At 38.8% G+C, this 22196-nt stretch overlaps 2 protein-coding genes across 2 annotated transcripts in view; both read left to right on the top strand.

Annotated features, from left to right (window-relative positions):
• The first annotated feature begins 257 nt into the window (after positions 1 to 257).
• Positions 258 to 6195, top strand: syap1 (synapse associated protein 1). Its single transcript, XM_008404884.2, has 9 exons — positions 258 to 572; positions 1590 to 1708; positions 1877 to 1943; positions 2405 to 2478; positions 2842 to 2981; positions 3661 to 3827; positions 5154 to 5200; positions 5314 to 5470; positions 5558 to 6195. The coding sequence occupies exons 1-9, from the start codon at positions 383 to 385 to the stop codon at positions 5686 to 5688; spliced, it is 1092 nt and encodes a 363-aa protein (XP_008403106.1). The 5' UTR covers positions 258 to 382; the 3' UTR covers positions 5689 to 6195.
• An 11541-nt stretch (positions 6196 to 17736) lies between these two features.
• The window catches only part of adgrg1 (adhesion G protein-coupled receptor G1), a 27074-nt gene continuing 22614 nt past the window's right edge, over positions 17737 to 22196 (top strand). The window contains exon 1 of the mRNA XM_008404885.2: positions 17737 to 18187. The gene's annotated coding sequence lies outside the window, so the exon portion shown is untranslated. The remainder of the gene's footprint in view (positions 18188 to 22196) is intronic.

Here is a 22196-nt window from a genome sequence, read left to right as displayed (position 1 = left end):
TTTTTTTTTCTTATATTCTTATTTTTTTTCTTATATTCTTATTTTTTTTACAAAGGTAAATTAACCTTTTGATTTCTTTTAACTGTGCTTTATGCTTGTTGTAAAGTTCACACAAAATTATTATCATTGATATTATGATAATTTCATTATTATTCAATATCAAAAAATAATGATAATGAAAATCATTAAAAGGGAGTCAATAAAGGTATTACATCCTTGTGGCCACTGAGTGGCAGCATCGAGCGAGCACCGCAAAAAGAACGTAGAGACGAAGAAGCTTCTAGTTCCTCTGCATTAAAAACATTTTTACACGGTGCGAGTTCGCAGCCAGTTTCCGTCTGTCATTTTCTTTTTATTAGTTCGTTTTCTCCCTCGGACCAGTATGTTCAAAGGGTTCGGGACGTGGCTGGGTCTGGAGAAGACGTCAGAGGAGACGGAAAGCCTCAGTGTGGAACAGGAAGAGAAGGTGGTTGAAGCCCAAAACGAGGTAAACAAACGGCAAGCAGCTGAGCAGGATGATGAGGCATCGGAGACGAAAGAAGAAACCCCAGATCACAGCAAAGGACTCGGCGGTGAGAGGCAGATGTTACTATTTTATTATGAATGATCATAGCTAGTTGCGGTCAGAGGTTTGATCCACTCCTAATGGTCATTAAAGATGACCACTAAATGATTTGTTTGATCTATTTTCCCAAGGTGGAACGATTAACGTGCAGTTTCAACCGTTTTAGTCCCTCACATTTTAATCTCTTGAGGATTTTCTCAAATCAAAACATATCTCGGGTAAATTGTAGTTTTATAAAAACTGTAAAAGTCCTTTGGATTTATTCTTAAGAAGAACTGCCAAGTCCAGGGTGATCCATTAACCAGTACTAGGTAAACAATTCTTCAAAATCATTCTGCCATGATCTGATAGAAAGACCTGTAGGATCAAAGGAATTTGTTTAAGCTGCTTATGAACAACTAACCATAAACTGGAAACTCGTGGATCACCAGTATTACTTGGAACAGGTAAACCAGTTTGAAGACGGCTGCATGAGCAAACAAAGATTTAAAGCTATAACCTCACCTTTCAGTTGATTGTATATATGCCAGCTTTTTGGAGCTAAAATATTATCTTCAATTTGTAAAACTGTTATTTAGAAAAAAAAAGGAAATATGTTATTGATTACCACTTGTTTATCTTTTGAGTTTGGGGGCCTTTTTCTACCAGTCATAGATGAGCTGAAACAGGCAAACAAACTGTAACAGTATTCAGGGGATGGAATGAAGGAGAGTTAAAAGCCATGGAGTGCCAAAGCATTAAAAATAATTATCCCAATCAAACTTATTTAAAGGAACAGTGCAGGAGAAAGGGAAGGATAGCGACAGGGAGGTATAGGAGCCTCTGGGTAAAAACCACAAGTGGAATGGTCATACAGCCAAAAGACCACAGCAACACAGAAACAAAACATTAAAACTTAAGATTAACAATCTGTGTTACCCATAAAGAGTGGGTGTAAACTTCTGAGTGTTTTGGAAAAACCGTGTCAGTCTCCCACACCTTTGTGTAACCCTTCTGTTCTCTGTTCTGCTTCCACCAATTGAAGAGTTCATCTTCAGTTTCGCCTCCAGTGCCACCAAGAAGTTGTCAGAGTCTGTGGTGGGGACCGCTCAGACCATCAAGAAGACAGTGGAAGAAGGGAAGATCGATGGCATCATAGATAAGGCACTTTGCTCTTCTGGCTTAAGGGACTTTTAGGAAACGTTTCTTCACAGATGGTTGAATTTGTTTTATTTCAAGGGCGATGTTTGACTTACCATTTGTTCTTTTAAGACAGTTGATTGGTCTTCTGCTGATTGTATTGTAAACTTCTTTGTGTGTGTTTTTTTGCAGACTATTCTGGGAGATTTCCATAAGGAGCAAGAGAAGTTTGTCCAAGAGAAGAAGGCCAAAAAGTCAGGTGAAAGAAAGACCTCTGTGTTTATGGCAGCAAACCTACGACGAAGCCCTGCAGACACATGCAGTGCACTGGAAATCTATTCCATCTTCTGCAATGTATTTGATTTTATTATAAGGAGCAACACAAAGTTTAAGGTTTTTTAAAATGGGAAAAAAAATAACACACAGGAATTTCAAGATGTTCTACTAATACAAATCTGAAGAGTGCGGTGTGCCCCTACCTGCTGCGCTGTGTAGAAACATCAACAATTATTCTCAGATATCTCATCAGTCATTTTTAAAAATTTTGCCCCGGAATTAATCTGTTGGTAAAATGTTTAGTTTTTAATCTACATAATATAGAAATACATGATATAATCAAATAGAAGAGATGTTGCCGTATCTGAATGGCCGGTGTCACTTGGTATTATACTGATAATTCTGTGACTGACTGACTGTCTCTGTTGGCTAATGTTTGTGTAGAAGCAGCAGTGCCTCCCTGGGTGGGCTACAATGAGGAGGAGACCATCCAGCAGCAGATCCTGGCTCTGTCTGCTGTAAGCAAATTCTACTCTGTGTGCAAAAAATTAGTGTTATTTGTATTTAGCTTGCAGTGTACCAATGTTATTATAGCTGTGAATTTTAATCCTACAGGAGTAGGAAACAAAAAAAAAAAACTTGGACTTTGAAATGCAGAGTGTGCCATATAATTGTAACTATTCTAAACTTACATCAGGTGATAAACACTAAATTTGCAGTCATAAAATATTAAACAAGTTGACAAGTTTGATAGCGATGTAGCATTGTACACCACTTGCAAACAAACGTGTCAGCATGCTTGATACTTAATGCCGCGCGACATGGTGAGTCTATCAGTCCATTACGCAGTGACCTTTGACCTCCGAGTCGTCTGGTTCCAGGACAAGCGGAACTTCCTGCGGGACCCTCCGGCTGGTGTCCAGTTCCACTTCGACATGGAGCACATGTACCCTCTGGCGGCCGTCATGCTGGAGGAAGACCAGCTTCTCAACCGCATGCGCTTCGACCTAGTTCCAAAACAGTAAGGGCTCCTTCAGCTTCCTGTACGGAAACTCAAAACTACAAGGACCAATCATGTGCAGGCTACTCTGCCTCCTCTTCTTTCGGCTGCTGATTTTGGACCTTTACCTATAACCTGCTATGGAAAGAACAGAAGTCACAAACTGGTCAATCAGGTCAAAATAGTTAAAGTTCTGTGATGTAATTATGATCTTTTGTCTATTGTGTACATTGCCATTGGTTGGTAGGGAAGCCCGTTTGTTTCTCTGATGTAAGAAGGAGATGAAGAGGCACATCTGGAATCAAGATACACCTGAAAATACTTTGATATTAAAGTAGTTTATCTTTTTAAATAGTTTAGTTTTACTTTGAAGTGTTGCGATACATTACATTTGATTTGACTGGTAGTGACAATCATCTGATGGGTTATGACTACCGATCCAGTCAAAACAATCACTTCCCTGACATTATTCATTTAAACATAGTGTTGTTGATGTCTCCAACCAAAACTACAAAGATACAAATTGGCGGAGAGGCGGCTGAAAAGACCAGAATATCTTTACATTTTAAACACCTTATCCCCAGCAGACCCACTTCTTTGTGTCATGCCCCGATTGTCTTGGAACTACTAATGATTTGCTCCTTGATTGTCACAATATGTGAACATGTGCAAATACTGTCATGGGTTTGGGTTCTTACAGGGTGAAGGAGGACGTGTTTTGGAGGAATTACTTCTACAGGGTGTCTCTGATCAAGCAGTCGGCTCAGCTCACAGCGCTGGCTGCCCACCAGCAGCAGCAGCAGCAGCAGCAGAAGGATGGCGGGGAGGGCGGGGACAGTGTTTCACCTGACGACATCGTCTTAAAAGGTTCTGCTTTAGTTTCCTTTCTATATTTTTTGTGAGTATTAAAAATTTGCCGAAACATTTGCCGAACCAGCCACAGGCACAAGGCGGTCTGGAAAATTCTTAAAACAAAGTATTTTCCAGGTGTGGATGAGTGTGGAAAATCTGGAAAAATGTTCCCAAATTTGTCTTTCTATAGATTTCTCTAGTTTGTGGGTTTTCCAAGTTGCGTATCACCAACCTGATTACTGCTGAAACATCTGGCATGAATTCATCTTAAACTTTAGTTTTTATATTTCAAATAATAATAATAAAGCACAATGTATTTATTTGTAGTCATCACAGAATTCATGTGTGCAGTTTTGCAATCGCATGAAGCTACTTATATGGAATATTTGGTTAAATATTATGTTTCAGGTGCCATACATTGAAATTCTTTATAAAATGTGGGCTAAGATCATATCATAACACTGTGTTACATAAACTATTCTTTGGAAGTTGTCTATGTTCTTCCAGCTTAATTAGGACTATTTTGCAAAGCTGAATCCAAAAATGACAGAAATGTTTCTCAATCAGATCAGGTTTTTATTTTAATTTGGTTTAGAGAAATTTGATCTTCTTACTAAATTGATGACATTTTTGTGGCATTTACTCATAAAAGTTTTTAGGAGAAAAACACTGTTTTCTAACAGAGTATACTGTTACAAACTTGAAGATTTCTGTAAATAGAATAATTAACACTGATAAGGGTAAGTACATGTGATTTGAACATTATGTCTTCATTGTGTAAAGTCCTCCGTTTGTCTCTTCCCTGTCCTGATGGAATCTCTCCTCCTGCTCTTCACTCATTGATCAGATTCTCAGGAAACTGATCCAGATGTGAGAACAAGTCCTGCATTTTGATGCTCATGTTGCTCCATAGTTCAGAGAGTTGACCTGATTTAGCAAAACCAATGTGATGTTTGGATTCAACAAATCAAAATGACCCTAAAACAGTTGAAAAATCACAGACAATTCTTTGACTGTTGACCAGTGTTGTCATAATCATCAAAATTAGATTTATTTTTGATATTGATCAGCTCTAGTTTATATTTTAATTATACTTAAAATATTGGAAACCACTGGACTGAGAACCTTTTGAATATTAATGTAGATAAGTTTTGTGAGAAACAAATCTGTCTCTTGTTAAAATGGTTTTGAATCCTAGTGGCGTTAAAAGAAGAGTTTTAAAATATTGCTAAACTTGCCTATTAACAACAGTCTACAGCAGCCCTGCTCCCTAACCCACATAGGCAGATGACTTTAAAGTTCATGAACTGAAAACATTAACATAATATTGGTTCTTTGCAGATGTTAGACCAAAAACTCCACCAGTTTCCATCAGCGACATACAGAAGGTAAAAACAACATGACCCTGAATAATGTTTTTTTTTTTTTTTTTTAATGTCATGTTTAAAAAAGAGGAATACCAGTCATTTAACTTTAACCTGCCTGCATACGCAAACCTCAGGCACCCCACGAGGAGGAGGATGAGATTTCAACAAGTCCCGGAGTCTCTGAGTTCGTGAGCGACGCTTTCGACTCGACGGCGATCAACCACGAGGACCTGAGGAAAGAGATGGAGCAGCTGGTGCTGGACAAGAAGGACAGCGTCCCGTCTCCAGACGGTCAGCCTCCTCAGCGCTCCTTTGCTGTCGATTTTTATGTGTTTCACTGTAAATCCCAAACTGTTCTGATCATTGCTTCCCATCCAGATGAGACAGCAGACTGGGAAAAAGAGCTGCAGCAAGAACTCCAGGAGTACGAGGTGGTGACCGAGTCAGACAACAAGGACGACCAGTGGGACCAGGAGATTGAGAAGATGCTCCAGTCCGAGGACAGCTAGGGAACGACGCCGCATAAAACCGCGGTTCCGAATCAACCACCAGTGATGCACGAGGGCCGACACGCCCAAACCCCTTTTTCCTTACGCAGTAAAGTTGATCCAGCAGTAGCAAAAGTGCATCAGTTGGAGGCAGGGCGGGTATATTAATGAAGTAGTACTTTCTTAATTAGTTTGATCTTCTCCTTTTCCTCCAGCCTCTGTCTTTTGACTTGCGCGTCCTCTAGAGGGAGTTCTGGGACAACTTACACCAGTTTTGCACAATAGGTGGCGTTTCCTTCTTGATTGGACAACTGTGTGTTGCATAGTAAGGAAGGTTAAATGTAAAATTAAGCGGCATGTAAATAAAAACAGCTGTAACACTATTGGAAGTTAGATTTCTTTCATTATAAAATATTTTATCTCTTCTTACTTTGTGCACAATGTTTCTCTATAGCTGGAAAACTGTACTTTTACTGTGATTTTCTTACTTTCTTTGGATTCTTTAATAAATGATAATGTTATTTCTGACCAGACTGTGTCACATCTATGGTGGAGAAATTACGGAATGAATAATGTTGGAAGTAGATGTAAGCCATAGTGTCACTGCATCATGAACACAACAAAATGTTTTGCCACCATTGCAAAAGTTTTTTTAAGCGACTCAACATGAAGCTGTCTTTAATTGCGAAGTGGAAAACAGTACATGACTTTCAAACATTTTCTATAAATAAGATTGAATATTGTGGCTTACGTTTTTTCGGCTCCAGTGACTCGACATTTTGTAGAAGCTCCTTGTGCAGTTACAACTGCTAAAAGTTTCAGATTATGTCCACATGTACAGACTGAACTGCAGTGATGGGCATTCTTCCACTAATCTACTAATAGTGTAGCTAATATTTTTGCGTGGCTCTTTAGCGATTGTGCCAACTTTGAAGACATTTAGTGCTCTTAGCTTCGCCTAAATATTATTTTTCTAGATAAATTCTGAAGCACTGATTTACTTGGCCAATTTGTAAACTTTCAGTTGAATAAAGTTTGACATTTGTGATGAAGTTTTGGTCATCAACTAACTACATCCTTACACGAGGAGTCAGACATTTATATTCATGCTCTTATTTTGAAGTGGGTTAAGACCAGTTAAGAAGTAGTAATGCTGCTTCTATTTCCCAATAACTATTTCAATCAAGAAGTAAGTTCTATGTACATAATGGCAAAATCATTGATTGATTCTTTYTTTYTTTTTTTTTTTTTTTTTTTTTTTGCTGAAATGAACCAGTTAAAACAATTGTTTCTTGTACCAGGCTTTAACGAGTTAAGCCACTGGACCAGAACCAGTAGTTGTAGTTTTCCCACAGCATCCTGTTTGACCACAAGCCTGAGCGTGTTCACCTCCCCGCATTCCCACCCTACACTTCGCCCAAATCCACAACTCAGGGATGGAAGAGAAGAAAGTAAGTGAGCGAGGGAGTGAGTCAGCCAGTGTGGAATGACAGACCCCTTGTTTTTGCTGTAGAAAGTCTGTAATCTCGTTAAATGAGACAGACACACGACTCTGCTTGTTCCAACCATGCCTCAGCATGTTCCCTACATTCTACACGAGACGTCTGGAAACAGACACAAACATGTCTGCAGGGTCTAAGCCTCTCTTTTCTGTACAAAAAATAAAGACACTAGATAGGGAAAAAGAAACAATCAATATAAAGATCAATACACAGTGTATGTGAGCCATTGTTTCTTCTTCCCTGCTGGGTTTAACCAGGATCAGATGCAGGTAGCTTAATGAATAGACATCTGAATGGGGGTTGGGTTGGGTTGGGGGTTTCCCTCTTTGTTTTGGTCCTCATTCTTATCCTGGCACAGTCTTCTGCTTCAGCATCACAGTCGGAGCCCACCAGCTGCTTTCATGCAGAACAAGCACTGGTCACCATGGTGACAAAGCCCAGCAGAAGAGGACCCATGTGTGCTTTTATTGCCTGTGCGTGATGTCGTTTTAACAGGGTTTTAATAATGCATAGAGGTAGACCTGAGTGTATGTGTGTGTGTGCGTGTGTGTGTGTGTGTGTGTGTGTGTGTGTGTGTGTCTGTCTGTCTGTCTGGGTGTGTGTGTCTGTCTGTCTGTCTGGGTGTGTACGTGTGTGTCATAGCCTATTTCTGTGTCTACATTCCAGACAAAGAAACGATGGCTGATGAGCAGCGTTTGTAGCAGCGGAAATAAGTGAAGGCATCAAAGTTTTTCTCAGTAGACATGATTATTTATATGAAATTTATACTTCGCGTTGGTAACAACTCAAGTAAGCCAAACAAATAAATCGGAATTTAGTCCATAAATCATGTGTAAGAAGGTGGAAGGTAAAAGAAGTAGGTGCTAAAAAGAACAACTGAAAAACTGTTGAAATTGCTCAGTATATAGAAAGCAGTCCTGCCCTCAACAGTGCTAGTTAACATCTGTTTGTTTGGTCCCAATTAATGGGCCATAAAAAGGTTTATTATTGGGGTGTCACCCAAGGCGTATGGAGAAGCCTCTGACAATGGGTGGAAGCAAAGGATGTTTAATAAAGTGAACATACTGTTAATGGTTGTTAGCATCAAGCACTTGTACTCATAAGAACAAGTCGATACTCCAAACCAATACCACTGTTCTGCTGGACTTTCCTAATAGACTGGGCTGCAACTCAAAGGCTAAACCACCCTTCATACCAAGAGGTTCTAACATACCAATAAGTTATTTGTTGCGCCTCCAATAAAAAAAAGAGGAGACCACTGACTCGAAACTGACAGTATTTTCGGACGTTGACTGGGGAAAAGTTCCTCGCTAAGACAGCACAGCTGCAGTTGTCATGCCAGGGCACTAGCTGGCACTGTGATGATTTTAGAATGTTGTCTAAACGTGCATGTTTGCTTCCATCACATTTAGAAAACTAACTAGTCTCCAATGAACCAATTACTCAGGTAACACATATATTTATTGTAAAATTTCTGCTAAACTGAACAGGTTGAGTTCAACAAAGTGCTGTCGGCCATTGTTTTTGTTATCTACCCATGCAAGCGTAGAACAAACCCTACAGCTGTTTGTTCTGCGTATGTGCGCTTTCACACCTGCAGAGTACGTCACACTGCCGCGGCGGGTGTTCCCACAAGGTTTCACTCTGAGACCTGGTTTCAAAAAGTGCCAACATCAGAGAACCCAGTCACTGGTAAACAAACAAACTGATCGCAACAAAAATGTTACGGTTTAGCCGAAAACCGGCTCAGTGTAAACAGGGCAGAAGAAAGTTCTGGAATTAGCAGAAACTGCTTTTTTCTCAAGAAAACAAGAAGCACTTATCCACTGACTCTGTTCCTCCTTACTGCATAACACTTCACCACTGAAGAAAAATCTTGTTAAAAACTGTTGGGCAGTTAAATGAGACCAAAACCTTATGTCACTGCACATCAACCCAAACATGGCACAGCAAATGAAGTTTGGAGGCGGGAGCATCATGATGTGGGACGGTGTTCATGATGTGGTCCTGATAAAAGTGAAGGAAGGTTGGAGGGAAAAATTTACATGGACTCTCTTGACGAGATTATAAACGAGGATGGATTTTGAAAGGAGTCGATGACCAAAAGTACAGCTAAGAAACTTCCCATTTGAATCCAGTTGACATATAACAATTTATTGAATACTACTAAAAACTGACTAAATTTTGTCTTTTAAAGCCTCTGCGCATGTTACAGTTAGTGTGGCCCGCTGGGAATTGAAACTGTCATGACACGGGAATGACCAGAAACATTACAATGCAAAGTGCTGTGCTGTCAGGGGGAACAAATTCACACAATAAGGTCATGTTTGAGCCTTCGCTTGACTGCTAAAGGGTGAAAAGACTTTGCGAGCCCCAGACAATGTGTTTTCGTAGTGAAACAAGAGCTGGATATTGCTGAAATTTCCCCTCTGTACTTTCAAGATCGTTCATTTTACTTTTTCCCACGTTAAATAAAGTCAGACCTTTAATATGTGTAGTTCCACCTGCTTAAAGGAGGCAGAAAAACATCTGCAAACATTACAATCAAAGATTTTGCATATATATTATACATTCTTAAATATGTCATAATAAATTTGGAAAATTAAGAAAGTATTATAATAGAATCCATGGCAACCAACTGGCCCTCTAAGGTTGTAGAAGTTGCATAATTTCACCCAACAGTTGTTGAATGATGTCCAATAGCCTCTGGCTTTCCTCATGATGAGATGGTTGCAACATGGTGCTGAGGGGACACTTCTCCTTAGATGGATGGGGAAAATACAGGGCAGCTTTGGAGAATAGAGAAAAGAAGACGCACAGATGTAATTCAAGGCTAGATACAAATTCACGATCTCAATATCAAGGATAATTTTTGTTCATGCTTGATAAATACTGAAAATCCAAATGAAAAATATGACTTTGTGGTTGTAACGTGATAAAATGTGAAGATGTTCCAGTGATAGGAATACGTTTTGAAGATACTCAGAAAGTATACTCCTTTTGCTTTCATTCAGTCTCCAGTGGGAGACTTGTTAAAAACTGTTGGGCAATTAAATAAGACTGTTTTAAAGTCTCATTTGTCATGATCTTTACCTGAAATGAAAACAAAACCTAAACGATTTCCTGTACATGTCTAAAGCAGTTTTATTTTGGGGAAACGTGAAAATACCAAGACTTGGTGTCTTTTAGTTATTCATTTCATTACTTTTAGAAGATCAGAAGCAGCAGTTTCTTTATTCTTGCGTTGTAGCTTTATGTTTGGTGTTTAAATCTATACTCTCTGTTTTATTTCCATTTTTTTCACTTGATGTTTGACTGTTTGGTCACTCCTCAGTTGTGTTCGTTCTCACGGCTGTTCCTCATCTGGTATTTCCTTTTTTGATGTACAACTGAAACCAGATATTTTTATACAGAGTAAAAAAAGACGCACAAGCAGTAGGATTACTGCTACTGATATCAAATCAGACCAAACGTGCCCTAAGTCAATCAGGACTGCTAAAGTTAATTTTATTTTTTAAATACCAAAACAACAAAAGGGAGAATTTGTGAGAGAATTTCTGAATTTTACATACTTTCAACAATATTTGGAAAATTCTGCTTTTGCCAAATGTTTTTGGGTGCTCTAACATGTTCTAATAAAGAATTTGCTGGGATTTTGTCCATTCATCCTAACCAAACTGTTCTAAAACAGTCAGGCCACCCTCCTCTCTCACGTGTTTACAACTCTGATAAAATATTTTCTATATGATCAATACTTTGTAGATGACTACACTAAAATATTCACTTTACTGCCATGAAACAACTACTGTAGTGTTAAACAGAGGATCCATGTTTGGTCAAATTTTGAACTAAATTTAATCTCAATGGTCAAAAATTAATATTACATATAGGGACGGTATACTCAGAAGTGAGCATGTACTCTGTGATACTTGCTTATAGCTTATTTCATCATGTTCTTTAATTAGAGAAACATTTGACTACAATTCTTAAAATTCGTACACTGTAGAGCTTAACAGGTTCTATCTTTTTTTTTAAATGAGAATTACATTTAGCCAGTGTAAACTATGTAAGTTCTGAGTAGTTTTAATTAAAGTCTAAGAGGCAATCTTTAAATACCACTTGTTACTTTCTTTCCAACCTGGGTGCTGTTTGTAGATCTGAAATTGCATTAACTGATCTAACCTGGGTAAACTGTAGCTCCACATGAATATACCTGTTCCAGGTTAGAGGACATGAGTACTGTACTTCCTCTTAAGGGCTTTCCCCTACTTTGATTCTACAATCCTTTCAAAAACAGGTGCTTCCCTGGTGGTTAAAATTATAAAGTGGCCTCTTGGTGTATTTAGCTCGTAGTGAAACTTCTCATCGCTGTTTCTTTTTTTTCCCCCCTTATGTGTCATTATTGCACGTGTCCCAGGGCAGCTGTGGCTACTGAATGGGTGAATGGCTAAATGTAGTGTAAAGCGCTTCGGGTTCCTATGGACTTAAAAAAAGCGCTATACAGGTACAAGCCATTTACCATTTTACAGTGCCTGGCCAGTGTATTAATAACCTTTTTTACTCTGCATGTTTTTCATAGATTTAAGGATATAGCAGTTTGTTGTCATGGTGGGTCTTAAATACCCAACTCACAGAAAACCAACAACTGAAGTGTGGTATTAGATTGTTTTATTTTCTCATTAAAAAAAATAGCACAAACTTTAACCGGATTGACGTTAGCTGGGAACAGACCTGAACTCAGCAAAACAGAACAGAGAACAAAGGAAAGCTGCTTAAACAGATAACTAAGATGGAGAATCACAGGTGGGTTCAATAGTAAATAGGCTTTACTACTGGAAAAATGTAACTGGAATCAGAGAGAAACAGGCCTGACAGTAATCTAACACAATAAATACAAACACGCAAGAAGTATAACACCAGAAAAATGTAACCATAGCAACATTTAGTAAATAAAGAAATAAGCAGCACATATAAACAGCACAAATGAAACTAATCATGAATAAGACACCAAAACACTGCTACAAGAACATGGCAGGAATAATCCAAAAGAAAAAAAATGTCATGGCTAAAGAATGAACTCTGAAACTAGACATATGATAAAAACTGATGAGCATGAGAGTATGAGATACACAATCTGCAAAAAGATTACTCTCCTCCACCTCCTCCATGTGATTTTATAGCCGTCCGAATAAATGCACTGCTCGCAATCAAAAATAACCAATCAGAGCCAGGAGGTGGGGCTTAGCTTTGTCAATCATCCTTGTGAACAAGCTGCTAAATGTGCTACAGTAAAATCGTCTGTGTGCATTCGTGGTGGTCATACTAACTAGACATAACTAGACATAGCAACATGCATATGGGAAGGAGCACTAAGACCCTCCTTCTGGTTCTGATTGGTTGTTTCTAGTTAGCACTGGGAGAAGCTAGATTATCACAGATTGTCTGTCTCACTCTAAACTGAAATAGTGACAGTTTAAACAAATATCAAAAGAAAACAGACCTAACAGAAAGAACTAATAATGCAAAAACTATGATCCACAAATAATCCAAAACAAAAACCATAAACCAAAACCCAGATGCATGAATCATGGCATTTGTAACAGTAACTGGTGTTTTTTTATTTACCTCACTAAGTACAGTTGGGAGATTATACTGTATTTTTGATATTAAAGCGCTTTAACAAGCAGCTGAACGCTCACATTCTGTTTTTCCATTGTATTTTCCTGGTGTGAAAGTTAAAGGGTTAAAAGTTGGCTGAGTTTCAGTACTGTGATCAGAGTTCAGACATCCTAGGATTATTTTGACCACATATGGAGATTTCGACAAGACAGACCAACATAGGGGTCAATAATCTAATGGGACAGGATATTACTTGCTGCTGACAAGCATGAGCAAACATTCTCTACTGTGGGCCGTTCCCTGTTAATGCTGAAACCCCTAATAGTTCATCCAGTAAGAGTTCAGACACTCACAGCGTTTTCAGGTCTTTTATCAAGCTAGATGATTAGATAAGAAACATGTGTAGGTGTGAGACTGATTGCTTAAGTCTCATTTAACTTGTACTTATCTGCTCTCATTTTCGTCATTCTAAGTGAGGGTGATTCTTACTCCGTTCAACTTTGTCATGCAGGGTTTCCCCCAGAATATCATAAACCTGGTGGGCCACCAGGCTTTAGTTGTGCCCCCACCAGGCTTAGCATTGCATATTTATTAAAGTTGTTTTTTTTTTTATGTTAGCATTTTTTAAGACTTTATAGTTGGTGTTCAGATATTAATCTTCCAATCTTCCAATAACACATAATTATCAACTGATATTTTCAAATTTCCTGTCAACTTTAAACATGTTCTAACTCAAAAAATGGATCGATGACTGCCGAGCGCCCCAACCACCGGGCTTAGCAAGTTTTCTGGGGGAAACCTTGTCATGTTACAATGACAAACTGCTTTTTTTTCTTTTTTTTTTTTTCTTTGAAAAATGTTGCATCCAAATGTATTCAGTGCAACTGTATGTCAGTAATGTCCTTCAGGAAAATCAACCAATAGACCATCACAATTGATAAGATTTATTTGCAATATACTTTTTTGGTTAAGTCAATCAGTCAAAAAAGTTTGTTTGTATAACACATTTCAGCAATAAGGAAGTTCAAAGTGCATTACATCATGAAAACATAAAAACATCATAAACATGGCATACAGTCATAAATTGTGAAGCCAGTAACAGATACTAGATTTTGTTAAGTGCCATCATTAAAGGGGCAGTGTTATGTATTTTCCAGGCATTTAGTGCCATTTTATAGCACAATAATATAACTGTGCTACCTTCAGTTGTTATAAAAATGCATCATCTATCAAATATGACTTAAAAGAAATTTGACTTTGAAATTGGGCCTTTGCCTCTTTAAAAACCCCTGCTCTTTCTGAAACTCTCCCTTCATGAAGTCATCACAACATGGCTCCTTATTAACCCCATCACAAGTTGTTTTTTTACCAGTGTTTCATTGAGAAGCATCTTACATAATAATGAGCTGAGCAGATGCAAAGTCCCACCAGGTGTTTGCTAATTGCTACGGGCTAGTCTTAAGGAGCTGAATGGTTGCCACTGGAGATTACAGGATTTCTCAAACATGCATCAAAGTATCAAGACAACACTCCAGGTATGTTTTTGATGAGGAGACAACATTATGACATGATATAAAGTTCACAATGATGCATCATCCCGCTGGGCATTACCCTATACGGTTGATCCCTATACGGTTGATGCCCAATCCAGCTTCCAGCATCAGATTAGAGCACAAGAGCTTGCACTTGAGTGCATTAGAGCACTCAAGGCCCGTGGGCCAGATTTGGCCCACCATAGCTTTAATTGAGAATTACCGTGGAAATTTATGCAAAATCAAGAAATCCCTACACGTTTTGCAATAATACATAATTGGGAGTTTATTGCAGATTTTTCTCAAAAATTGTTAAACTTTCTTACTTGTACTAAACAGCTGCCCCAGCCTTAATTGATGTCAGATTATAGTCCATGATCTATACAGCGAGTTATAAAAAGTTGCATGGATAAGCGCAAATATAGCAAATATTTCCAAATTAGTATCATAAACACTTTGATTTTTACTGCAAAAAATCACAAAAAGAATCATGAAATCTTGGAGTGACTGAAACGACATTAAATTTTAAAAATGTATTGATATTTTATCAGTTTGTGAACAAGTTTTATCAATACATCCTAGCCCTTTAAGAGCATTCATGACCTTGATTTGGCCCAAAACAAAAATTAGTTTGACACGCCTGGATTAGAGGAAAGTTTTACACTTTTTTTCCCCTTTTGTACAAATATTAGAAAACATCATTTTCTTCCACTTTACAATTATGAGCTTCTTTGTGTTAGTCTGCCACACAGCTTCTTTAAATGCTCTGAAGTTTGTAGTTGTGATGTGCAAAAGCTCAAGGGGTAGTAGGCCATCAGGAAATCAGCAAACCGCCATTTATTTCTAGCGTTTGTCTCCATGTGTGTTTGTGAATGTGTGATAGTAACATGGCAGTTGGATCTTTATTACTCTTTGCGATTCAACCGCCATACACTATCCTGCAGACAAACAAACCTCTCCCACACACACACACACACGCACACACCCATACACACACACACAGGCAGAGCCGCACATTTCCTTGCAGACAATAAACCACTCATGTCGACTGTTGGAACAGCAGACAGAGGAGAGCCAGGTGCACTTCCCTCTTTCTCTCCTCTCACTCTGTTCCCTTTATGCTGTGTTCAGCCATGTTTGTAATTTGAAATGACAGAATTTAGTCATCTAAATTCTGTCATTTCAATATATGACAGAATTATGCAATTATGCAGAATATATGACAGAATATTGCAAATATGGTAATATTTGCTTTCTCTTTGACAAACTTGGAGTCCATCAAATTTCCAATATCTACAATTCAATAGGTATTGGATTGTGGACCCAATTTTTTATCCACATAAAAATTGTATTGTGGTTATTTATCCACAATATCCTTTACTATTTATCCAATAGTAAAGGATGTTTCCTTTATTATTGAAACATCCAACATGTCTAACTAGTTTCATTACAAAGTTTACAAGACCTTGGCACATGCTGCTGCCTCCTTTGAGAAGTCATCTGCACATAATGCACGTTGCATTTCCTTTGAGGAAACCTTGGAGCTTGGAACGACATTGTGGTGTCGCTGTTTATTTCCAAAGTGATCAGAACAGGCAAACAACTGCTCATATATTCAGAAAGTCAGTGAAATTATTTATTTATATATATGTTTTTAACTCTTAGTCATTTCTAGCTAAAAAAAAGAAATGGAAAAACAACTGAAAGTGGTTTAAACTCCCTTTAACGACACAAATTTTGCATAAAAATAATCATACAGACCGATACAGGTGCACAGCAGTTACAGAAACAGTAGCTGCTAAAGTTCCTGTAAGCAATGAGAGGAATTATCTCAGGTGGAGTTGGTTGCAAAGTCTCTTTTGCCACGGTTAAATGCATCTGTTGCACAATGAAATAGAAGACAAATTACCGTTAGCATAATTTGTTCTTCTTTAGTGGTTTCCCCTTCTGCACTTTTCTGAGCTTATATCTTACAGAAGCAATGACAAGCAGATCCGGCTTCAGTCTGCTGCAACCACTGACACAAGAGACAGCGAAATAAACCTCTTTATTTCCTCTGCATATTAATATTCGTATTAATTGTCCCACAGAGAAGCTGACGTGTCTCTTAGGACAGCCCCAAAGGAGTATTTGAACACCAGTTGGCAATTCCCATTAACTGTATCCCCACTTGACCTCCAACCTGTGCTGGAGATGTATAGGAGAAGATGCCCTTTTACAAAGAATCTATATAAATCCAGTTAAATAGATTAGGAGGTGTGATAGCACAACCTAATGCAATAAGGAGCCATCACAGTTCAATTACCAAGGGAAGTTCAGATTTTCTGCTGCATAATTTAGTCGCCTCAGAAAGGTAAGTGACTCATTGCCCTCTGGCCTATTTAACACTCAGCCCCCTTTTTCTGCTCGCACACAGTTATGGTTCTCTGGTTTACACCTGACAGTCAAAGGAGACAAGAGTAGCAGTAACAGGAAATAGGGATTGTCTTTAGCAAAATAAGAGCTCAAATTTGCCACGGAAATCTATTAGACTTGCGAGCGGGCTGAGAAAAGCAAAAAGGGAGGGAAGAAACAGAAGAGAAGACTAAGTTTAAATTAGCATAATTTATTCATCTAGAAATATAGAACACAAGTAGGTCAACCTTTAGCAAACATGTTGCGCTTAAGGAGAGAAAGGTCTCAGTTTAAGTTCCAAACAATGATGCTTATTGTCGGCAAGCTTATTCAAGTTTAAAACCTGTTTGTACTGAGGTAAGAATTTTGAAGTTTCAAGTTTTAACAAACGAACTGAACCAACCCAGAAGTTGGAATTCTGATTTGGAAAAGAGGAAGATTCTTGAGTAATAAGTTTAACATCTAATATGGCCGCATGCACAAGACACACAGTGTGTTTAAATTCAGGGGTTGCATTCTTTGAAGGACCTGCCCACCAGGTTGAATAGGCCAGATCCTTTGTCCAAGGCGAAAACGGGAAATGAAAATTGGGTGGTTTTCTAGACTTATTAATGATAATGTATACAGCCAGTCACCTAGCAAACACAGGCTAGTAAAAATGGAGCTTGAAATCTTGCTGAATTATTTTATTCATGTAATCCTTTTAAACAATCATTCATTAATTATTATTTTTACATTACATAGACATTTTCACATTTATTCAAATGACAAAAGCCTATTTTAAAAAAAACCCTCTTATTTAAATCAAATATATATAATACGTACAATATCAGTTCCTTTAAAGTACACGTTTGTCAATGACTAAACAGATAACAACTTTGAAAAGCAATTAATAAGTGAACATTTTTAATTTACCAAGGAGCAGCCGCCTCGAGGAAGTATCTTGTTCGCGCTATTCTGTTTGTTACCTGAAACTTTTATTTTGAAAATCAGAAAAGAAAGTAGTACAACTGTATTGAATCTGCCTTGACTTCTCCCTCCTTCACCGCTGTGACCGAACGGTCTTCTCTGTACTCGGACGCAGACAGGTCCTCGCCACGTCCCGAATGAAACGCTTCACACACGCGCGCTTTTCCGTGAGACTTTTCATTTTTTAATTCTGTTCGAACATTTTCCCCACGTTATTTAGAAACTATACAGCTTGTACCACTGATGCAATAAGCAAGTGACAGGGAATTACCCTCCTCCCTCTGCTCTGGTCAACCTGCCTCGCTCTTAGTCAAATGAATTAATTTGCGTTCTCATCAGAAGTTGTAGCCGCGCGGTGTGTTCCTTCACGCGGCATCTGATCTGCTCTCCCCGGCCTCATTTGGTTTACATCAGCGACTGCAAGTTTTACCAGGAGGCTCTGAGCTTCAGACGTCCAGGTGAAGCACAAAGAAAGAAGCTACAAGAAAGGAGACATACTTCAAGGTGAGCCTGCTCACTATTGAAATGGCTGCTAGCTGTAAAAGTGTATTGTTATTGTCGACATTTCTAAATTCCCAGTCATCGAATTTGAGTGTACCGTTTCATTTAAGATGCATAAAAAGAGCAGTAAACTGCATAAAATGCCCTAACACTGAACAATTGTTTAACATGCTGTCAAATAAAGAACGTGATAGCTAATTAGCTACAATTTATGGTATTTATTCGTTTTTTTAAGAGTGTTGATACACAGAAAACAGCTCCTACAACAGTGGAGCCCAAAGTCGGTCCTGGAGGGTCGGCATCCTGTAGGTTTTAGTTCTCTACCTGGTGGTAGTAACAACCTTTTCAGCATGTCAGTGTTCTTCTTAGGTCTCTAATGAGCCATCATCTGATCCAGCTGCGTTAAACCAGGGAGAGAATTAAAACATGCAGGATGTCGGCCGACTTTGGGCACCACTGTACTACAACATAATCATTTGGCACTTACTGTGCAGACTACTATTATTAAGTAACAGTAGTATAACAAGCTGGTATTAGCTGCTTAATTAGTTGGGCTATCTGTTGCTGTAGCTAGGCTGCACTGGGTCACTTTCCATACCATTTCTGTGCAGCAGCAGATGTGGCAGGGGCTGTGATATAATAAAACAACTATTCACGTTTCTTCTTTTTTATTGTTATTCTAAATTAGGTAAAACATTGGTAACATTAGGCAAATGCCTAAAGAAATACTTATAAAAATATGCGTCTTAAATATAAGGGTGCATTTCCAGGTTTTCAATCAACTAATGTTAAGATATAAGGTTTTAAAAAGGACAGAAACCTAGTTGCTTAAATTTTCGTTTTTACAGTTCTTAGTGTTTTAAGTTATCTAATTGAGTTGACAGAGAAAGTGATGCTGCATGGAGAACAAGGACGGTGAAAACATTTAGCAGCAGCTACGTTAGTTAATAACCGGTCCATTCTGACCCCTGACTGACTGCCAAAAATAAAAAGCTCGGAGTGAAACTAAGTACACACTCAAAACATTTGTACACAGTACATAAATAAGAGTTTAAAGGAACTGAGCAGCGTTTATACGGTTGTAACCTCCGCTCTTCGTTCAGCTGGAGGATGTGGTTTCTGTCTGTGCCAAGGTGTAGAATCAAAAGTCTTCACTCGCAGGAACATCAAGAACAACAAAAAGGTGTGAATGTAAGTGTAAAACGAGGGCAATTACCCATTTAAAAGACTCCTGAAGGAGCACATGCAGATCAGAGATGTCGCTTGAAACCGAAAGTGAACAAATGTTTAAAAAAAAAAAAAAATCCCCATCTTTTGAAATGCGATCATTAGCGGTGACTCATAGCAGATCACCTCTTTTCCTTTGTGCTGACTTCATTTTTTATAGTGAGGGAAAGAAAGCACTTGATGGCAAACTATAAACTCTTTGATCCACACCTATGTACACTCTGGGAGTGATTGAGGTCTAATAATTTGCTGGTTTTTGTCTGGAAGCGAGGTAGTTATTGATTTATTCTCAGCCACAAAGGGCTTATCTGCAGCATTCCACCTGCTCCTTCAATTTCCTCCCCAAAGGCGCAGAGCAGAGTGCACTGTGCATCACTATGGTGCTTTCCCAAAGAATGCAGCACAAATGCATCCTAGGGTGCATCCCACGTCGACAACATTGACCGTAGAGCTCCATGTCTGAGTTTTTGTGGTGAAAAAATACACTTATTTCTGCCTTGGCCCAGTTTGGCAGCAATGTCTTGTTTTGCTTGCTGCATGGGAAGAGATTGTGAGTAAATGTTCACTTTGATCAGTGAAATTCTAACTTTCATGAAGACATTTGGTGTCATTGTCACATGAAGCGCTATCAGCCAAAGAAAGCCTAACTTTTCTGATAACCATGCCTGGAGAAGGGATCGGCACTCCTCCCTTAACGGTGCCTCTGGCTGAAACACTGTGAGCTCAGCACTTTCCTTCAGGAGAGAGTTGTCTTCAACTCTACGAAGTACTACTTTCATTTGCTATAAGCATGACTTTAAAGAGATAAAAAGTACAAGAAGGAATTCCCCACCCTCTCTCCATGGACGCCTTGTGCAGTGTTTGAGGAGTCTGCATGCGTTTGCCTGTGCTGTTTGAGCTCGTCTTTTAAACAGGCTCTGAATCAGGCCTTGATCTTTGACCCTTATTCACGCTCGCTGTCACTTCGGCTCTAATGCCTGACGACAAAGAGCTGCTTTTGTTCCCTGGATTCCTCTTCCTCATGCATTCTTCCCTGCACCGCCGTGTAGACTGGAAAACCAGGACAGTCATCCAGACACTTTGTACTTTGCAGGGCTGGGCAACGTTACAATCTTGGGTCCTAAAACATTAGAAAATGTCGGCGAGGTGCCAGAGCAGAGAGATATTGAGAGAGATAGATTGTGCCTATCAGGCACAATCTATCATTCTATAAGCTTACACAGTTGAGATGAAATGCTTGTGGTTTCAGTGGTTGCCATGGTAGTGTAGCAGGAGGAGAATAAATGTATCGCCTGTGAAGATAGAGACAGATGTAATCAGAAGGTGTGGATGTTTTCATTTTCAGAGAGCATTAGGGTTGGGCGATATGTGCTAAAAACGTATCACGATATAAGCAATTCATATCAGTCAGTATCCATAATTAGTGATTAGTTTTTTTTGTTTTCAGTGTCTAAAATGCAGGTGACCTTTCATCTTTTATCCACAATTTCCTCTTAACTTGGTGCATTAAGTGTGCTGCACAGACTCACACGGTTTGCGGTTCAGATTTCATAGTCCAGCATACTGTTTCCCTACATTTCTCTTGACAAATTCCTTTGTTTCCCACAATCTGAATTAGTTGCAATAATCACAATAAGCAGTAAATCAACCAAAATATAACAAGCTCAGTAATTTTCATTTTCATGATTGTTTTTCCTCTTTTCTTTCTCCCTTCCTATCAAAAGCTGGATGGTAATAGTCTTCAGTCTGCCCGTTGGTCTCAAGTAGACCATGTTTTTCAAGGACAGTCTTGTTTACAGAGACTTCGTAATTCATTTTAGTTTTTGTTTCTGTTGTTTTCTTTATTTATTTTGGATATTTAAAATGTCTTCCAGTTCAAGTGTTAAAGGTTTGTTAGAAATGAAAGATTATTAATCTTTGAGTGGGTCTACTTTCATTATTATGCCATTACCATTACATTACTTGAAAATGGACTCAAAACAATAATATTATCTTATCCCAATAACTTCAGGAACAATTTATCGTATAGCAAAATTTATTTTCTGGATGACAGGCCTAACCCTATCATCCGGAAAACGACAGGGTTATTTTCTGGATGCCCATAACTTGGGCACAGTTCTTTACTCTAAAGTAGCAGTTCTCAATGTGGGCGGTACTGCCCCCCAGGGGGCGTTCAGAGGACGGCAGGGGACGCTGGCGGACATTTTTACAAAAGGGGGGCGCTGGGATGCCTTTGGGGGGCGTTTAGTCGAAGGTAAACTTTACACCTTAAATGCACAACAATGCCAGTTTAGACTTTGAGCAACTTGGTAAAACTGTCTTGTGTAACATTAAACCAAGCTTGGCTGCAACTGTATCGATGGCAGCTCTTCTATTCAGTGTTTGTTAGCTTCATGGCGCAGCTCCGTTCTCCTGCTACTGGTAGCTAAAATCACGATGCCCTCACTGTGTATCCCTCTGAAAAATGAACCAATTTAAATAAAGAAATCCCTCCATAGGTGATACCACGATAGAGAGCGTTCATTTTATAGCGTTAACACGGAGCTATAAGTGGTCCGGTATGAAACGGGGGTGATAGAACAACACAGCACTTTTAAATTTCAATAATCAGGATGCAGAAATTGTTTCCGTTGTTTTAAAAGGTTTATGTCTATCTGCCTTTTCCCCATCGATACGCTTCCCGACCGCCCTGCACCTTAGGGGTTAAAAAAAGACGCGCACATTGCGCAAAACTCTGAAACTGGAGAAGCGGGACATAAAACGGAGCGACGAACTAGATGTGAAT

The sequence above is a fragment of the Poecilia reticulata genome, linkage group LG3 (assembly GCF_000633615.1).
Source record: "Poecilia reticulata strain Guanapo linkage group LG3, Guppy_female_1.0+MT, whole genome shotgun sequence".
NCBI classification, from domain to species: Eukaryota; Metazoa; Chordata; class Actinopteri; order Cyprinodontiformes; family Poeciliidae; genus Poecilia; species Poecilia reticulata.
Note: the sequence above shows the minus strand (reverse complement) of the source record. Positions and strands in the feature narration are given on the sequence as shown.

Excerpts from the sequence above, each read along its gene's own strand:
- syap1 (XM_008404884.2), top strand. The coding sequence starts at position 383 with ATGTTCAAAGGGTTCGGGACGTGGCTGGGTCTGGAGAAGACGTCAGAG. Across the intron at positions 1,709-1,876 it reads TCGATGGCATCATAGATAAG|ACTATTCTGGGAGATTTCCA; the intron begins GCACTTTGCTCT and ends GTTTTTTTGCAG. Across the intron at positions 5,471-5,557 it reads CAGCGTCCCGTCTCCAGACG|ATGAGACAGCAGACTGGGAA; the intron begins GTCAGCCTCCTC and ends CTTCCCATCCAG.